This window comes from Bidens hawaiensis, unplaced genomic scaffold, assembly GCF_021521415.1.
Source record: "Bidens hawaiensis isolate Kalapana, Puna unplaced genomic scaffold, B.hawaiensis_p1.1 tig00008841_1, whole genome shotgun sequence".
In the NCBI taxonomy this organism is placed as follows: Eukaryota; Viridiplantae; Streptophyta; class Magnoliopsida; order Asterales; family Asteraceae; genus Bidens; species Bidens hawaiensis.
Window position 1 is genome coordinate 470,647 of NW_027491637.1, and position 18,535 is coordinate 489,181.

The following is an 18,535-nucleotide window of genomic DNA, read 5'->3' on the forward strand; positions in this document are numbered from 1 at the left end:
TACCATTAAGCACCTAGCCTCACGCACTAATTTGATCAAAAGTTAGTTGTTAATTTTTGACCGAAACAATTTGGCGTCCACCGTGGAGCAAACGGTGCTTTGATCATTATTCATTCTCAAACCGGGCCGATTCAATTAAGTTGTTGTTCGAACCGGTATCAACATTATTGAAGATTTGAAAAAATGAACTGATCCATCTATTTACACGGATTGATCGTTATTGGTTGATAAAATGGATTGATCCACCGTAGATGTTAAACGGACAGATGGTTTTCACTTCTAAATAATAAGAATAAACTCAATTATTATATGTCCGGGTTCTATCATGTATAACATTTTTTTAAGAACATTTTTTTAATACCTATAATTTATAAACGAGGAGCACACCGCTATAGCACAATATGATTAGACCAATATATTCGAATAAAAAAATCCGGTTGTCACATGATTTGATCGATAAATACGCAATTTCGCACTCGGTGATGAGGATGCAACGCATCGACGACAGATCGGATCACATGATCTACTACTACGTGTCCTTCACTAGCTTAATTTCTCAAACATTTTCTTTTTCTTTTGTTTTAAGTGATTATATTTTTTTTATATTTAAAACAAGTAATATACATATACTGATATACACATTTTCATAGAGATCCGATAGGCATTTTTTACCACTTGTTGTAATTAGCATATATTATATCATGACTAGTAGGAAACTCTCGCGATGTTGTGACGCTCATAATTTGCAACGCGGAATTCATTTATGTTAGTTAATCAATCATTTCGTGATATATTGTATAGTATTTATGTCAGTTTTCTTATTTGTATAATATTATAAAAAGGGTTATTATGCCTATTGTTTATTTTTCTCATGGTTTTTGAGTTACTAATATCAAAGTGGTCTATCTATGTTATAAACTTTACAAATGATCATATGCATACATGAACTACCACATATAGAAGATGACAATTGTTGCAAAATTCAAGAATGAGATCGAATAACACTAAATACATGAATTTGATACAAACAATATTTTTTAATGGTTAGTTAAAAGCTAACTTCTTAAGAAAATGTGTAATAAAATTAATAGAACTATGCATCAATCCAAAAGTCAACCTGGTATACTTATGGCTGGAAAGCCACTTCCGTATCATGTAAATATTACAAAAAACAATAATAATATGTTAAATCATAGTACACTTATCTGATTATTTTTACAACACAAATCTTGACAACAGCATGCTAGAGTGCTAGTCCAAACATTTTGAACAAAGGTAATCAACAACAAATTGTCACACCCTCAAAATCCACTAACGGAGTTTTACCGTTGGAGGGTGTGAACTAACAGGATCGGATTCATTAGTTATAATCAAACCATAAAACAAAGTTTCAAAACCATGAAAACGTTTACGAGTAATTAAATGCGGAAGCGTAAAAACCATAGAAACCAATGTTGCGTCACGCAGGACGACTTAAAACCCAATGATAACAGTTTAAAATAAGTTTGCATTATTAAAAGTGTTTCAAGCAATGCATGATCCTAAACCGCGCGCCCGCCTCGGCTACCTGAGAATAACATACTAAAAGTGTCAACACAAGGTTGGTGAGTTCACAAGTTTATATAAAATAAAGCGTTTAGCGTTTGCGTTCAGCGTTTTGCGTTACAGCGTTTTGCGTTACCAGATAGTGTTATGTCAATTATATATCTATAGGTAGCTAGCCTATAAAACAAGTATCACTAAGTGTTCGACATCGAAGCTGACTGTTTATCATTTGCCTTGCCACCAGGTCTATCCCGACCATGGTATGTGTTTAGCCAAGATTACACCCACTCGACCTCCAGTCGAGTTTAGCGTTGGGTGGGGTTTGTCAAACCCAGTAGTACTACTCAACAATGACTCGCTATTATCCAATATTAAACGGTTCGATGTGAATGAAGGACTTTAGTTATTGCGTTTGCCACTTAGTCTTTACAAGTGATATATAATCTATATTAACAAAATCTTAAATGCGTTTTCGGAGTATGTTATCTCCCTCAATTGAAAAGCGTTTGAAAACAGTTTAGAAATGGGAAAGTGAAACTCACTGTTTGCGAAGTATTCCCAAAATAATTCACCAAGCTGCGCGTCACAAAAAAACTCTCTCTAGCGTTCTAAAACAACAAAGAGATTTTTCTAAGTGTCGGAAATTTATCGAGTCTCTAGACCCGGCACATAATACCTATGCACACAACATGTTTCGTGTTTACTCTTGTGAATCGTGTGTGACTTGAACAAGTGTATTTGTGATACGTTACATGTGTGAGCAATTATTTACGTGTCATGTATTTATAATGTACATCACTAGCAATTACTCCCCGTAAGGGCAATTTGGTCAAAACATAACAATTATATAGCAAGTATCATGTTTCATGCATTTTCACAAAATTCAGCAGCTAGTTTCACCGAGACAGAAATTCTACTTGAAAGATTGTACTATTCCACCGATCATAGCATCTCAATTAATTTACCAAAAATCATCACAAAAGAATATATGTGTTAGGTTTCCAGAACATATTTTATTTTATTTTTATTCCACATAGATTTCTCATAATGATCAAAACATTACAGCAAACTCATAACAGTCAAATTCATGCGCAACAGAATGTTATTTGAAATTCCCGTTAAACGAAAAATCCAATAAATGCAAGACCACTTGGGTTAGGTTCCTAACTCAATAAGTCAACTTCCAGAAGTGGAACCAACCCAATTGGTCTCGTAGTTCATGAGATATAATATTTACAAAACAACCTAACAGCAGGTCTAACAACTCAGCTTTGCACAACGTTTTTGTAAAATCATAAAAGTTAACTTTTACACGTCTAAAAATTGCAAATTTATATTCTTTAGAAACTAGACTCAACCTAGTTTACTGTAGTATCAATAATATCAACCAAGTTTCACCTTTACACCCTGTTACAGTCAATTAAACATCAATAACACAATCTGTCCAGAAACTGTTTGCATCCAAACTCAACATATTAACTATCTATGAACCATAATTCATTCATATAACACTCTAGATTCCATAATCACTATCCATGCACATCAATTACACATTACATACATGATTAGGGTTTTTGTTTGAACTCAAATCAAAGACACAACAATTAACATGTAGCAATATCAATTCTAGTTATCAATTCATCATCAATACATCATCAAATCAAACAAACTCATATGAACACAATAACATGTAAAAATCGGAATCTAGGGTTTGTAATTAACCCAATAAAAGTCAAGATTAAGTATAAAGGATGCATAGGATAGTCGTTTATACCTTCCTAGCACCTTAATCTTCAATCAAAAGCTTGAAATTGATTGTATGTATGTGTGTGTATGTCGACGGCAGCCAAGGGAGCCAAGGGGGGGGGGGGGGGGGCCGATCGGATTGTGTGGGGAGGAGGAAAGAGTTAGGGTTAACATATTATAAATAATAATATGTTACACCTTGGCCCCTCCACTTCTAAGTATTACTTATCTAGCTTAAACTAACTTGTTTACATCTTGAGTTGGTGTTTTAACCAATATTATCACATAACACATAAGTCTAACACCTAATTATCACATAATTATTGTTTTGACGTTTTTCGTTTATTCACCAATCGTTTGCGTCAACTCGTTTGCGTTTCGGTGCAATTCCCGAAACACTACACATGTAGTAAGTGTTAAGCGTCATTTAAACCCTAGTTTAAATGTAATGAGGTGTGCGTTATAGATTCAGTGATCTTAAGTTTGAATTGACGGAGTTGAGTTAACGGAGTTAACCTGAAATTGACGATTGTCACACAAATTCACCCAAGAAACAGCCTTGTTTTTGTTTGACTTCTACCACTTAAAGTCAATAGGCCAACTATAAACTATTTTGATTGATTACTTCAAATCGTTCAACAAACGGGTGACTAGAAAACGACCCGTTAAAACCGTAATGTTTTTTTAATTTTGTCTTGATTCACTCTAGTCCGAATAGTCTGAACAAAAATGAGCATTTCTAAGATGGACCAATTCTGATCTGAAAATAGCTATCAGTTAACATTGTTAATGAAAGAAACCATAATAATAATAATAATAATACTTGATTATGATAAAAGACCCCTCCTCATCCAAAAGCCTCAATTAAATCTTTATTTTTCCCATAATTTTACGCCCTAAATTAAATGTTAAAATTTCACTAAAGGTAGGGATAGAGAACGTGATGTGAATGCTCTTATATATAGTACTTTGATTAATTGTGATACATAAGATAGCATGTAACGATCAATCTTTCTCATTCCCTCTTCTATGATTATATTTTATCCACTATATACAAATGTATCGTCGGTTCTTGTATTCTTAATATATTTTTTGCGCTAAAAAGGCCATGCTCCCATATATTAAATATTTTAATAATTTAGCGAGAAAAATGTTCATACAGTTTTTAATCTAGGATGTCCAATGAGAATCACTTGCGGTTTTATCGACGTGTTGAGCATGAAAATCAGAACCACAACCACACTGTTCATCATTTGAAACTATTTCAGAGTCCATAATAAGCTTATATATATGTGTGTTTCAATAGTTCCACTTCTGATGATAGACACCATTCAGCAGCTTCTGATTTTCATGCTCACAACGACGGCAAATCTCCAAGTAAGTTTCATGTTCTTGAATCTCAATCTGTTGAGAATTAGAGAAGAAACTAAATAACGAGAGGGTATTTTGAGGGGGTGGTTCGAGTGTTTTTCTTCGTTGGGGCATAAATGAACCGATTAACGAGCCCGGTATGTGAAAACTAGACTGGTCAAAACATGTCTAATATTCATAGGATTATCTATATATATAGTAACGGACGTTGAGTAGCTTTTGGCTGTGCAAGAGTCGTCCTGGAACAAAAATAGGGTATCTTGAGGGAGATTGAAATCGAATGGTTTCGTTAGGATGTGTAGCCAATCATATAAAATTTTTGTTGGACATGTGATTCACTTTTAAATAAAAATCTTATATTCCCCTTAAAAAAATATGTATTTCAACAACTTTTATATTAAAAAATGGTTCAAGTTACAAGTTACTAACTAACTTATTTGAAATTTGAAAAGAAAATAAAATACAAATTTGATTACAATAAATTATAAACTAATCGTTTGTCGATAAATTGTTTTAAAACTAACCCGGTAAAGGTAAATTAATAAACTTAAAACAAAATTTTGATAATAAACTTGTAAAATCGATATCTTATCTTAAATCTTAAATATATATAAACGAAACATCCATAAATTATCTCAAGCCACTAGATTGTGTTATTTACAAATAAAGGCTTCTTATGCATTTGATACGAATTCACGTGTATGAGTCTCATTAAACCTAAATAGCCCTTAAACGGGTTATAACATCTAATTATATTAAAAATTAGTCTCGCCAAATATTTGATATAACAATCCTATAAAATTGGAATATACTAAAAACTAATATCCAATTTTTTAAAAATATATTATTTATAATTAATTAAAAAACAATTTTATAGTAAACAAAAGCGGATCATAGGTCTCACCAAACTCATATAGCTTTTAAACCAGGTTATAACACCTCATTTATTTGTGAAACCATTTCATCATCAAATCTTAAATATAACTTTTTACAATAGATAAAATTAAAATCCTAAAAAATATATAAATATTAGAAATTAATAATGTAAGTCAACCCTGTAATACAAGAGATAAAAAACTAGTTATCAATAAACATATCACGCGGATAATAATAACTAAAAAGTGTGTGTAAAAGATTATACTTTTACCTTCACTTTTAGTTTAAAAACCATGAACGATAGCCCACCTGTTAAAACTTAAAAGATGCAATTTCACATCATATTTAATTTCAAATCCAAAAAGCACCAAATTAACCCACTAAAACATGACGGATTCACATAAACATGTTACCAACTACCATTTGCATACATGTTAATAGATACCAAATCCTCAAATATGAAAAACAACTTTAAATACTGCATTTCTATAAAAACTTACCTGATTAACAGAATTGGAGTCCCCCTATCATATCTTGTGGTGCTACTTTAGCCATATACACAGTAACCTTTATAACAAATCCAAAATAATAACAATTATAATAAATTTCTTATCATTGTGTTGATTAAAGGACATTTTTAGCAATAAGTTAAAATGATGTTAACTAAAAGACATTTTTAGCCCTTGGAATTATAAATTTATGCTACAAAAGTTGTACTTATAGCAATATGTTTGGTACCTTTTAAAATTAAGAGTCGTTAACATATTATATATAGTAAAGATAAAGTTTGTTTGCCCACGTTTATTTTTTAATGTTTGTTGAAATTGGTTGTAGTAGTGAATAAAGAAAGAGTAATGATAAATGTATATGAAAATATTATTTAACTGAACAAAAGAGATAGATGTAATGGTTTTTAATGTAATTATAGATATGGGAATGGGGGATGGGCCGGGAATGCTCTAAGAGCATTCAGATCCTATCTCGTATTTCCTATGCGGGAGGCTTTTATAATGTACAGAGTAGTTTAATGTGTGGTGAGTAGAGAATAGAGATAATGCAGTGATTTTTCTGTATATTTGAAAAGTTATAGGTCATCATTTATAATTTTTTAATATTTTTTTTAAAAATGGTTGTGAGTGAAAGAAAGATAAAGTTAATAATAAGGGTATAAAAAATAATCTATAATTGAAATGGATAGATACAATTTTGTAATTTTTATTATAATTTTGATTTGAAAATAGGGGAAAAGATGATAATACTCTAAGAGCATTCAAAACATGTCCTTTATAATTATGTGAGTATGTTCTCTATAAGATCTTCAATAATAAACCGATCTTGACAAATAAGATGGTGATTGATATAAAGGCAACATCATTTTTACGGGTGATGCATAGAAGTCGAAGATCGAGCGTAGATTGGGAAAACTAATGTACGTTCAACTTTGTCAATTACCCATTATAAGTCTTTGATGTTGCTTGTTATATCCTCCTTTGTGACATTTTGTTTCTCTGATTGTTTGGGTTTATTGTAGCGTGAAAATATTCTTTTTTTTGTTTAATAATATTGGTCTTTAAAAAAAATTGTTGTAAGTGGTTGGAACTTGAAAGTATAGAAGAGAGAAAATGATAATATTCATAAGTAAATTTGAAGAAACATTGTTCATGTTCAATATTTTTTTTAATATTTGTTGAAAATGATTGTGAGTAGAGATGAAAAAAATGTAATGATAAAGTTATTACAAAATATATCATTTTATTAAAAATGAGAGAGAATAAAATTTTTAAAGAATTTTAATGTAATTATAGAGATGGGTCAGGTATGCTCTACAACATAGTTACCTTATTTTTTGATGTATAAACTTTATCTCACAAGCACTATGCATAAAATTTCGAAATACAAGTTATATTTTAGTTCTTAAAACTATAAATTATATTGTATTAGAATATGTAAAAGAAATAAAATTTTGATAGCCCTGGTGATTCAAATGATGCACCATGAAATTCAAATATGTATCGGCCCAAAATACGTGTTATATTTATTTTAAAGATTATTCTTCAACTAACCTAATGTTAAGAGATTTAAAAGTAGTTTTTAAAATTTAGAACATAATTTGACAAAAACATCATACTATTATTACGCTGCCTTGGCCAGAATCATTGAGAATCCAAAATTCGAATCGACTTATTCGATTCGATCTTTTAAGCTTGATTTGTTTTCAAATAATCAGCATGTTTTAATACTAACTATTTATATATAACAAACATGTCTTACTTTAATTCATATATAATAAGTGTTAGTATGTAATCATATGTTACTTATAAAAGATAATATTTACTCAAAAAATACTCGATTATTATTTTAGAATCGCAAACCGTACAAACCGTACACTTAGTAATTCTACTAAATTATATTTTTTTAACAACAATAAGGCTTGAACTATCATCATTTGTAAATGTCACGTCTAGCACCTTAATATTGTTAGGCCAAAGACCCTTTGATGATTCGTAGTCATAGGCAAAGCCACCTAATGGTTGTTTGGTTCGTCTGACACAAGCTTTTTTGTGTTTACCTTGGACCGTATTACTATACGCGATATTTGCAAAGGAGCACGTTCTCTTTTTTTTATCTCTCTTTGATTGAACCCAATTAAAAACAAATTGAGCTCATTTAGTAAATAAAGTTTTAATGAATTAAATTTTAGTAATAACATGCTTATATATATAATCTTCAATATAAATAAATAATTTACTAGTACGAGTGCCCTCGCGTTGCAGCGGGACGAAAATTTGGTTAGTAATGGTTCGGTACATGATTGCCATGGTTGGTTTTACATGGTTTTTTGTGACATTTTTGTTTGTATAAATAGTTGTGCTACAATGTACCTACCATTGTTCAAATCTATTTGAACCGTTTTGATAAAGAAAAAACTATCCCAAGCTTGGTACCGATTCACAACCGGTATCTGTTTTTTTTAACTGATTTTGTAACTTAAATAAGCAAATACACGACAAATTCTAATTAAGATACGAATAAACAATTACAACATATGTATATACTAGTATAACATGATAGGTATACAAAAATTTCTTATATTTACACCTCTACCTCTTACCATGATGTACCCCATTATTATGAAAAAGAAAATGAAAAAAAAAGTCAAATATTAGTTGTAATAACCTATACTGTGTTGGCAATCGCGGGTCATTTCCAGATTCTTTGTGATGCAATCAAAGCCTCAACAACAATTCTTTGAGTCTCTACAACCGCCATGCCACACGCTTCTTTTGAAGCTCTTTCAGCTTCTAATGATTTGGCTTTAGCTTCTTCGTCTTCTATTCAACTTGATGCTTGGCCTGCACACAAAATATGAAAATTAAACAACTCTTTAGCAATAATATAACAAAATAAGTAGATACAATTATAGAAATGTGTATTTTTATACAAACCTCTTTTGTATTTAATTTTCCTTGACTGTTTTTTCTTCTTTTAAAGCCTTTGCTTTCTTTGCCTTTTCAAAATTTTCTTCTTTTAAAGCCTTTGCTTTGTTTGCCTTTTCAATTGCAGCATCGTCTGTCATGTTTGTTTCCTTCTATATGGGATTTGTATTCATGGTGAACATCAATAAAATGATTGTCAAGTTTTTAGGCACTATAGAAATAATAAATAAATAAAAGATTAACATACTAACAAGCTCAAAATTGGGTGGAAAAACACATCACCGACTATTTAAATGCAATATAATTAGGTCTTACATTTGGCGTTGATCTTGCAAATCATTAGCCACATGTTGTTGAGAAGTACCACTAACACCATCATGATGTTGAGCAACCCCTAAAACATCACCCCAAAGAGTCTGTAGTGTGCCCGGTTTTATTCCTTCCCTTCATTACTTCCAATTGCCTTGCTGCCTAGTATTGATTGTAGCAAATGAGAATTAAGATCAGTAATTTTAGCAAATAATGTAAAATATTAAAATAAAAAAACACATGTCACCCACCATATAATAGCCACTCAACATCCTGACATACCCCTTGAGAGTTGCCCTGCTAGTAAAGTATCTTGTCCAATACGCATCTACATCACTTGCATATCTAAGAAAAAAATTTAATGCTAAGTTTAAACATACTGGAGACTTTAGTATGAAATTATATATTTTAAACTTCAATTATACTTACAGAAAATAGTCATTTTCTTTGAGAGGCCATGAGTTGGTCTCAGCATATTTAGCATCAATGTAAGTGTATATAGATGGTGTTGAATAGAGAGCATTGACCATCCTGTATGCATATGTAGTCAGAATTTAAAAATAAAAAAATAAACAAAAAGCAAGTGAAGGTGGTTGGTGAAGTAACTAACTTTATTGACATAATGTATAAACTTGTCCATATTCCTATACCATGACTCTGCATACTGATATTTGAAGTCGGTCCCGTTGTCCACATTACATGATTTGTGCGAGTAATATTCTGTATAAAAGAAAATCCATAAATTTTTGTAACATTTGGTTGATTATACAGGAAGCCATTAAAAGTTTAAAACATATACATATAGCTCACCTGTGCAATGGCTGCAGCCACGAAAACATTAACTCATTCTTCAACATTATAGTCAAACAAGTCTATGTCATCCTTCAGTGTTACAAAAGCAATTATGTTAAGTCTTCATAAACATTGATACACCTTAAATCTTATTTATTAGGTTACATGAATAATTGGAGAATCATCATTAACTTCAAAGTAGAACCCGCCAGGTGGCAGTTAATAATTCTCGGAGAAAGCACCAGAAAAGATCTGTAAAGATTAATAATATCATGTTAGCCTGGATAAACCAATTACAAACACTAATGATAATAAAAGCTAAGCACACATGTGAAGATGAACCGAGACTCTTGGATCCTCGCCAGATGACTTCAAGATGTTTACCCCCTTTTCATTTAGCCCTATCTTGTTAATCAATTCTCCGAAAGTAAACATAATCAAATCCAACCAAAAAGATCATGTAATAAGATTATTATTTAATATGCATTAATAATGGCGGTTATATAACAGAAAAACCGACATCTGCTCCCAATACGTAAGCCTGCACAGCAGAATGACCAAAAGGGTCAATTTGCCAACCAATTCTCGGTGTTACATTGAACTGTTGCTTAATAAACCGATGCCCATAAGTTGTTTGATCAATCATGTCATTGTAATGTGGTGCTGCTTCATCATGCATGCACCAACCTCCATTTCTACCCAACCAAAACAAATGCATCAAAACCAGAATTTAAACAAGCATAATCAACATTAATAAAAGAGTCAACTATATCCGCTTACATCATCTCGAGTTGACCCGTGCTAACAACACGCTTTACTGTAGCCTGGGTTGCCTCACTCTGATCCTTCCACCAACGTTGGAAAAACGCTTGCAACATTCATAAAGAGCTTGAATCGAACCGAGCTTAAAAGAGCTCGAGCCGAAAATAAGCTTGTTTAATAAGCGAGTCAGCTTCAACTATTCTGACCCATAATACCTACTAAGCGACTGTCAACCACCTCAAATTGCACGACATGATATGGGCTCGAAATCGAACCTAAAAGCATGACCATTCACAAATACCTCATTTGTTCTTTTATGGCAAAAACTTTTCAAGCTCAAGTGAAAGAAACTATAACCAAACCGAACCCATTGTGAAAACCGAAACCGTACGGTTTCCAAAATTTTCCAAAATAAAAAAACTGATTTTTTTAGATTTTAGTTCAGCCCAAAACTAATCCAAACCGACTCATACACATTCACAAATACCTCATTTGTTCTTCTTTGGCAAAAAACTTTCAAGCTCAAGTAAAAAAACTAAAACCAAACGAAACCCATTGTGAAAACCGAAACCGAACGGTTTCCAAAATACAAAAACTGAATTTTGCAGATTTTGGTTCAGCCCAAAACTGATCCAAACCGACTCAATACTCATTCACAAATACCACATTTGTTATTTTTTGGCAAAAAAATTTCAAGCTCAAGTAGAAAAACTAAAACAAAACAAAAAAAAAACCATTGTGAAATCCGAAACCAAACGGTTTCCAAAAATGCATGATCTCATTTTCAACCTTTTGAATATTAGTTATCGTTGGCTAAAGATGTGATTTAAGAAGCAATAGCTCAAAAGACAGAAGGATTTAGGGGAGCGGATCTTCAAGCTCTGTTATCGGATGCACAGCTGGCGGCTGTTCACGATCTTTTAAACAGCAAAGAAGCTCACGAGGCCGGAAATATGCCACTCATTACCGATACACTATTGTGGTTCATTTGTGACAATGCACGACCTTTGGTTTCAGAAGCTAAAAAACAGAGATTATAAAGCATTTATGGCCAATTTTCGGATGCTTCTGTTAACTTCTAAACTTAAACACAAAATACTAATGAGTTTAATTTTTGAGGAAAAAAAACACTTTTTTAAGAAAAGAACTAAATAGCACGACATGTTTAGATGAATGTTTGACTTGAAATTGACCAAAACTTGCAAATTTCTTATTGGGTTCATGTCATGGCAAAATGGGTAAAGTGATCAAACGGGTCATATTTTACCTTAATTTTTGTTCCCTCTTTTTAATAAAATTATGATCACGAAAGTTATTTTATTTCAGCCACTATGTAACTTTTTACAAAAAGTTAATTATAACTAAATAAGAAACTTGTACCTGCATTACCAAACTTGTCTAAAAGTGAAGTTAAATAATTAAAATTTAAGAAAGACAGCATCTTCTGATGATTGATAAAAGCAGTTGCTGTTGCTGATGGTGAGTTCAAAACCAAACCTTTTCTCATCTGAAATTTGACAAATAATTAATTATCTTAAAAACATGATAATGATGAAAGATAGGGGACCATAATATTTAGAGAACAAACTATAGAAAAACCATTTGCTCTCAAAAGTTTAGAAAGTAGCAGCAAGTCTAATTCATAGTGGTCACAAACCGTAACCATAAAAAGTCAAACTAAAAGGATGCAGCATAGTAATAAGAATGCGAAAAGATGAAGAAATTTAAAGGATGTTGATTTCATACGCTTTTAAATGCATCCAAAACAGCTCGAATCTGTTGAAATTGATAATTCTCCAAGAAAATTAATAATTAAAATGGCCTGCACCATAGTGAAACAAAAAAAAACAACTAACATGTGCTACTTTATACATAAAGTTTCATCAAAATCATAATGGTAACTAACAAACTTCGGAATCTCTAGGATCAATTGTACGTGATGTCTTTTTTTAAGGCTTCATGAGCTTTAGTAGTCTGGTTAAACTGAAGATAACCACATAGTATATTCATGTATCAAGAACAGTTGGTAATAACCTGCTACCTAGGGCTTATTATAAGTCTCTCTACGTAAAAAGAAAGCTTATATTGAGACCCAATCATATATGACTAAGCAATCGAACAAAAAAATTACAAAACCACAACATGATAACAAACCATAATTCTATAAGAATCTTCAATTAACGAATTAACAAATCTAAGAAGTCTAATACCTGTAATCGAGGAAGCCATAGCCCAGAAATTGATATCAGAAGACCAGAACTCAGTTTAAAACTCTAAATACAACCAGGGATGTTACTGAGACTAAAAGAGCCACTTTACGCCTCACCGTCTGAATTTGAGGATTTAAGGTTTGCTTTGGGTCCGCAAAACACCACAATATTATGATCTGGAATGAAGAACACAATCCAGTAAAGGTAATTAATTGCCAAAATAGGATTGAATACCTTTCATAGAATCACAAACCTGGACTCATCGGAGGATGATACGATCGCCTGAACTTGAGGATGTCAGCCAACAAGTAGTTTTGATTATAATTGAATATGAATCGAGTTAAGAATCCAGTGAGCAAGAGAGAGAGACGTTTGAATTGCCAACAGATGAGTGAAACTATCAAATAAAAGGATGTTAAAGACACAATTGAAGGATCAATTAAAACAATTAAAGGAGCAATTGAAGCTCGCCTGAGATTTATTGTAACTGACCGATTGAATGGCTGAAGGCGTCGGCAGGTGAGGGAACATTTAATATTACTGCGTTTTTCTTTTCTCCTATTATAATTATAATGTAATATAGATAATATAGATATAGATAAACAAAAGTGAAACCCAATTTGATTTTTTAAATTGCATTTGTTATATTGATTTTTTATATAAAAGTTGTGATTGAATATGCTATAAATTGTTTTGTAAACATGAAAACTTGCAGGAAACAAGTATAATATGTGTTTTTCTTTTATATCAGATGACTTTATATTTTATTCAGTGTTTTTTAATGACACTTTACTTTTTATTATTTTTCCATTTTATTATGTGGCACTACTAGGCCATACCTGATGCGAAAAGTTTGATGTCGAATAGCAATGAATTTAAGCATCAAAAACCACTTACACCATATGAGAAAAATTAAAATTTTATGGCTTCGTCACTATTCATAACCTACTTAACTTGGTATATAAGCTCGAGCCTGAACTCATTTGCTAAATGGCTTTACTTTAGACTCAAGCTAGTTTTTTCTTATTCGGTTAAAGTTATAAACAAGTCAATCTCAAATAATTTATAACATGCTCAGTATAGTTACACCTACTAGTATCATACAACTTTCCTAATCCTTATGTTTGAAGTTTTAACCCAACTTGGATGGCAAGTTTCTCAAGTAAGTAGTAACTACCATTATTATTATTATTATTATTATTATTATTATCTGTTTGAAATATTATGAAGATAACTAGTAAGGAGAGAATATCGGTGAGACATTCTCTAACAATTAATATCCAGGTAATATTCTTTGGCATCTTCCCTACGTTTCCCTCATCATAAATACCCTCTCATACTATCTGCCTTCCAACAAAAAACCACACATACCTCCCACCATCTTCAAACACCCGAGCAAATTAAGATGTCTGGCATTGTGGTTATTTTCGACTTCGACAAGACGATCATCGACACCGATAGCGACAATTGGGTGGTGGATGAATTAGGCGCCACGGATGTGTTCAACCAACTCCTCCCAACCATGCCTTGCAACACTCTCATGGTACCATGTTTTTCCGTTTAAAATCTTTAACCACTTTCATGTTCTTTTTGCTTAATGTCAATGGTATATTATTAATATTGAATAAAAAAACAGGACAAGATGATGGAGGAGTTGCATTTAAATGGTAAGACAATTGAGGACATTAAACAAGTACTAAACCGTGTCCCAATACATCCTCAAATTGTTCCTGCTATTAAAGCCGCGCACGCTTTAGGGTAACTAATTATATTTTCTATGTATTGGTTTTTGGAAGTGATGTTTTGTGGTATATTAATATTAACTGATTACTTATAAAGGTTGGTTTGTATGAATTTTTTTCAGGTGTGATATGCGGGTGGTTAGCGATGCAAATACTTTGTTCATAGAAACTGTGTTAGAGCATCTTGGAATACGAGGATGTTTCTCGGAGATCAACACCAATCCTAGTTTCATAGACGAGGAAGGCAGGTTAAGGATTTTGCCGTACCATGATTTTCATAAGTCATCCCATGGGTGCACTCTGTGCCCTCCCAATATGTGCAAGGTAAACATTTAATACTTGAAAAATATTAAACGTTCCCTCAAACTTAAAAAATATTCTATTTTGTCTAATACTTTATTTTTTCACAACAGGGTAAAATTATAGAAAGAATCCAATCTACCTTCACAACCGAAGAAAAGAAGACGATTATATACTTGGGAGACGGGGCTGGTGACTTTTGCCCGAGTTTGAAGCTTGCAGAAGTAGATTACATGATGCCAAGAAAAGATTTCCCCGTTTGGAGCTTGATATGTGAAAACCGTCATCTTGTTAAGAGTGGGGTCCGTGAATGGATGAATGGGGAGGATTTCGCTCGAATCCTTTTACATATTATTAATTCAATGATTTTGACAGAGGATATCAAGAACAATGTGGACAACACAAGTCAATTATTTGACTGCAAGTTTGTGACCATTGCTATCGGAGCTTTGCCTAAACCGCTCTATGTTCCTCATTAACATTAAGTTGTTATAGCATGTGTCCTATGTTGCATTGTTGAAGATTTTGTTCATAAAAGTTGATGGATGGAAATGGAACAAGATGGTAACATGGTTGTGTTTATTTGTTGTTCAAAGATGGAATGCATTGAAATTATTGACCCCAACTCGAAGATCACAAATGCTAGACAAAAATGATTCTATAATTGACTTCGTGCACATTCGGATATGCTAATAATTATATATATATATAAAAATATTTGTCTAATCAAGCTATCAATGAACACTGGTCTGATTAAATAAATATATAAAAGTATTATGGATTATGTTAAATATAATATTTTTTTGGAAACATTGTTGTATCTAAGTACATGCCACATGCTTTCGGTACGTTGAACGTGAAGAATTATTAGCTTTTAGTAGAAAGTTTTACTTTTCTTGAAGTTTCCTCAAAATTATAAAGTTTTTATCAACTTATTTTTTATTCTAACATGTTTGTTTACAGGTATTTTAGTGACACCGCTCCCTATATATAAAAAAAACCCACCAATACGCCCTCGTATAGACTATACAAGGCGTATAGAGGGGTGGTCATTGTACGACCTTTATTTTAAAACAACTATATATTTCAATCTACTCTATAGAAAGTTATATAGTATATCTTGCATGATTTCAAATTAATAGTATGTTTTTTGTCTCTTTATATATTTAATTTGTCTATTTATTTGGTGATACATGTCACAACAATTTAGTTTTATTTGGAGGCAAGAGCAGGCCTTATAATTTTAGCCTTCGTTTTAAATCATCCACGTTAGCTAGGTGTAGTGAGCCGGCACGGCATGGCTCGATCACAGGAAGCGGTTTGGGGACATGGCTCCAACGGTTCATATATATCCGAAAATGATATCTTGTTAGTTGCATAGCTAAGATGTTGACCACTCCATGTTCTCTTTTGTTTGGAGTGGCAATGATGATAAAATAACAAACAAATGATGATAGAACATAACATATAAATTTTATATTAACTACATACTGGATCACTAGTCCAGAACTACTTTCGTATCGGAAGTTAATTTAAATAAAAGTATTAATTACCTATGAAATTCAAGAAAAAACTTATAAAGAATATTTAAACAATAACAATCTCAAACTTTTAAATGGTGAAATAAAAAATTGGGAACTTAGAGAAAATCAAAGATTTGCATCTATCATTATATTCAAAACTGAACCCCCAGTTTGGACCTTGAATCGATTTATGTTTCGTAGGGTTCAAATGGGTTTGTAACCGACTCGAAATTGGTTAAATTGGAACCTAACTGGCTAAAACTCGACTCTATCAGTAATCTTGTTTCAACATGATACGATTTGAAAAAAAAAAAAAACCTAATTTGACAATCTTTGATCCAACCCTTGTTAAACTTTGAGCAAGCGAATCAAGAACACGAACACGAGATTTGATCAACACACGATCGACTATTAAGAAAACAACAAACAAGAAAAACTTAATAATTAACTGATACAATGTATGGCTTATATAGAGCTCATACATGACTAATCCTATACTAACTCAAATACACAATTTGAATATAAAACAAATAGGATTAAATAAAATAAGACTAACTTATCTTATAATAATAAACTAATTATTATATTAAATATTCTCTGAGATTCTAGGAGACTCCAATCTGATTTGGTGTTGGACACATTTAACACTTCCTCTCAACACCAAATTTCTTCTAACCGTGACAAACACGAAGCACCTCGACTCGAAACAACCCGCGACTCAACACTATAGGTCACGTCTTCCGACATCGGCTCAAATGTTGATTTTCAACACTCCCTCTAGATTCATACTTTTTCCTCCAAGGTCTTTCACGGTCCCGCAACACATGTATCACTTTGGACTTGATTCTTGAACTCGTCACACGTCTTCACACGAAGTTCCGTCTAGGTTCGTCACTCCTTAATCTACACAAGATCAAGGACATATTCAACTCACCTCCAAACATTCTTATCACATGCCTAGATCATCTTCGGTGGTCTCCTACGAACCCACTATTCGTACAAACCGAAAGCATTGAGCCCATTGTCTTCTATTTTGACAGCCCCAAAACCATAACTATTTGACTATTTAAACTTGGAAGTGGGTATCTAGAACAACGCAACACACGCACACCGACTCACAGTTTACTTGAAAAGCTTTTCTTATTAATCGACTTACGATAAAGAAAACTAGATACATAATAAACATACAAACTAATGGGTTTATATGACCCATACATAGCAATCCTAACCAAACTCAACTAGGACTTTAAATTCAAATAAACTAAATAAAAACACTTAAAGATAAACTCAAAACACTATTAAAAGATAAACCAAATCTTTTAATTATTATCTTTTTATTTGAATCTTGATCTTCTCCTACCGCCCCTACGAGATCGAACCGTACCACCCTTGAACGCCAAGCAAATATTGTTTTACGTTTAACACTCCCTCTCGGTATTTGCTTCTCTAAGTCTCCCTCTCAATCGTGACTTGTTCCACCGAGATATCTAATCCCCAAAAGTACTCTTAGCTCTTCAACATTAATTCTTGAAAGAGTTTCTTTACCTTTGTTCATCCGATTTATTTCATGGTCAATTACTCACATAGACCAACCTCATTCTTTACCAAATTAATTACTTGTTGTCCGACTTATTTCCATTTGTCAATGGACTTGTATCTATTGATCCAGATAAACACCAAAATAGAACCTTTGGTGGGTGTGTAACCACCATTCCTTTAGTCACCTTCATCTCACATGCATGCCATTGCATGGTGTTCATCACACGTGATCCATCTAACAAGAAACTACCAGACCCATTATATTTTATAAGTTCTTTGTTGACTTCTTGATTCATAACCTTCACCGGCTCTATTGTTAGATCTTGAATATCCAAATTTTGAGGATTTTCCAAGCCATAGGATGCTCCCTCTGTGTTCTGCGT

The 18,535-nt window shown here is 32.4% G+C and overlaps 1 protein-coding gene and 1 long non-coding RNA gene across 3 annotated transcripts; one reads left to right on the forward strand and one right to left on the reverse strand.

The window, feature by feature from the left end:
• Positions 1-8,644: 8,644 nt before the first annotated feature.
• LOC143530065 (uncharacterized) lies at positions 8,645-11,167 on the reverse strand. Of its 2 annotated transcripts, XR_013134786.1 has the most exons (7): positions 10,857-11,167; positions 10,405-10,771; positions 10,242-10,328; positions 10,095-10,166; positions 9,895-10,004; positions 9,536-9,815; positions 9,316-9,446 (listed from the first exon to the last, which is right to left on the reverse strand). It is a non-coding gene; the product is annotated as an uncharacterized LOC143530065 (long non-coding RNA). The 2 variants fall into 2 exon arrangements; XR_013134787.1 differs by lacking the exons at positions 9,316-9,446; positions 9,536-9,815; positions 9,895-10,004 and adding an exon at positions 8,645-8,891 and having other exon boundaries at positions 10,857-11,163.
• A 3,129-nt stretch (positions 11,168-14,296) lies between these two features.
• Positions 14,297-15,763, forward strand: LOC143530066 (inorganic pyrophosphatase 2-like). Its single transcript, XM_077025692.1, has 4 exons — positions 14,297-14,591; positions 14,685-14,806; positions 14,913-15,114; positions 15,204-15,763. Exons 1-4 carry the CDS (start codon positions 14,454-14,456, stop codon positions 15,567-15,569), a joined length of 828 nt encoding a protein of 275 aa, XP_076881807.1. The 5' UTR covers positions 14,297-14,453; the 3' UTR covers positions 15,570-15,763.
• The last annotated feature ends 2,772 nt before the right edge of the window (positions 15,764-18,535 follow it).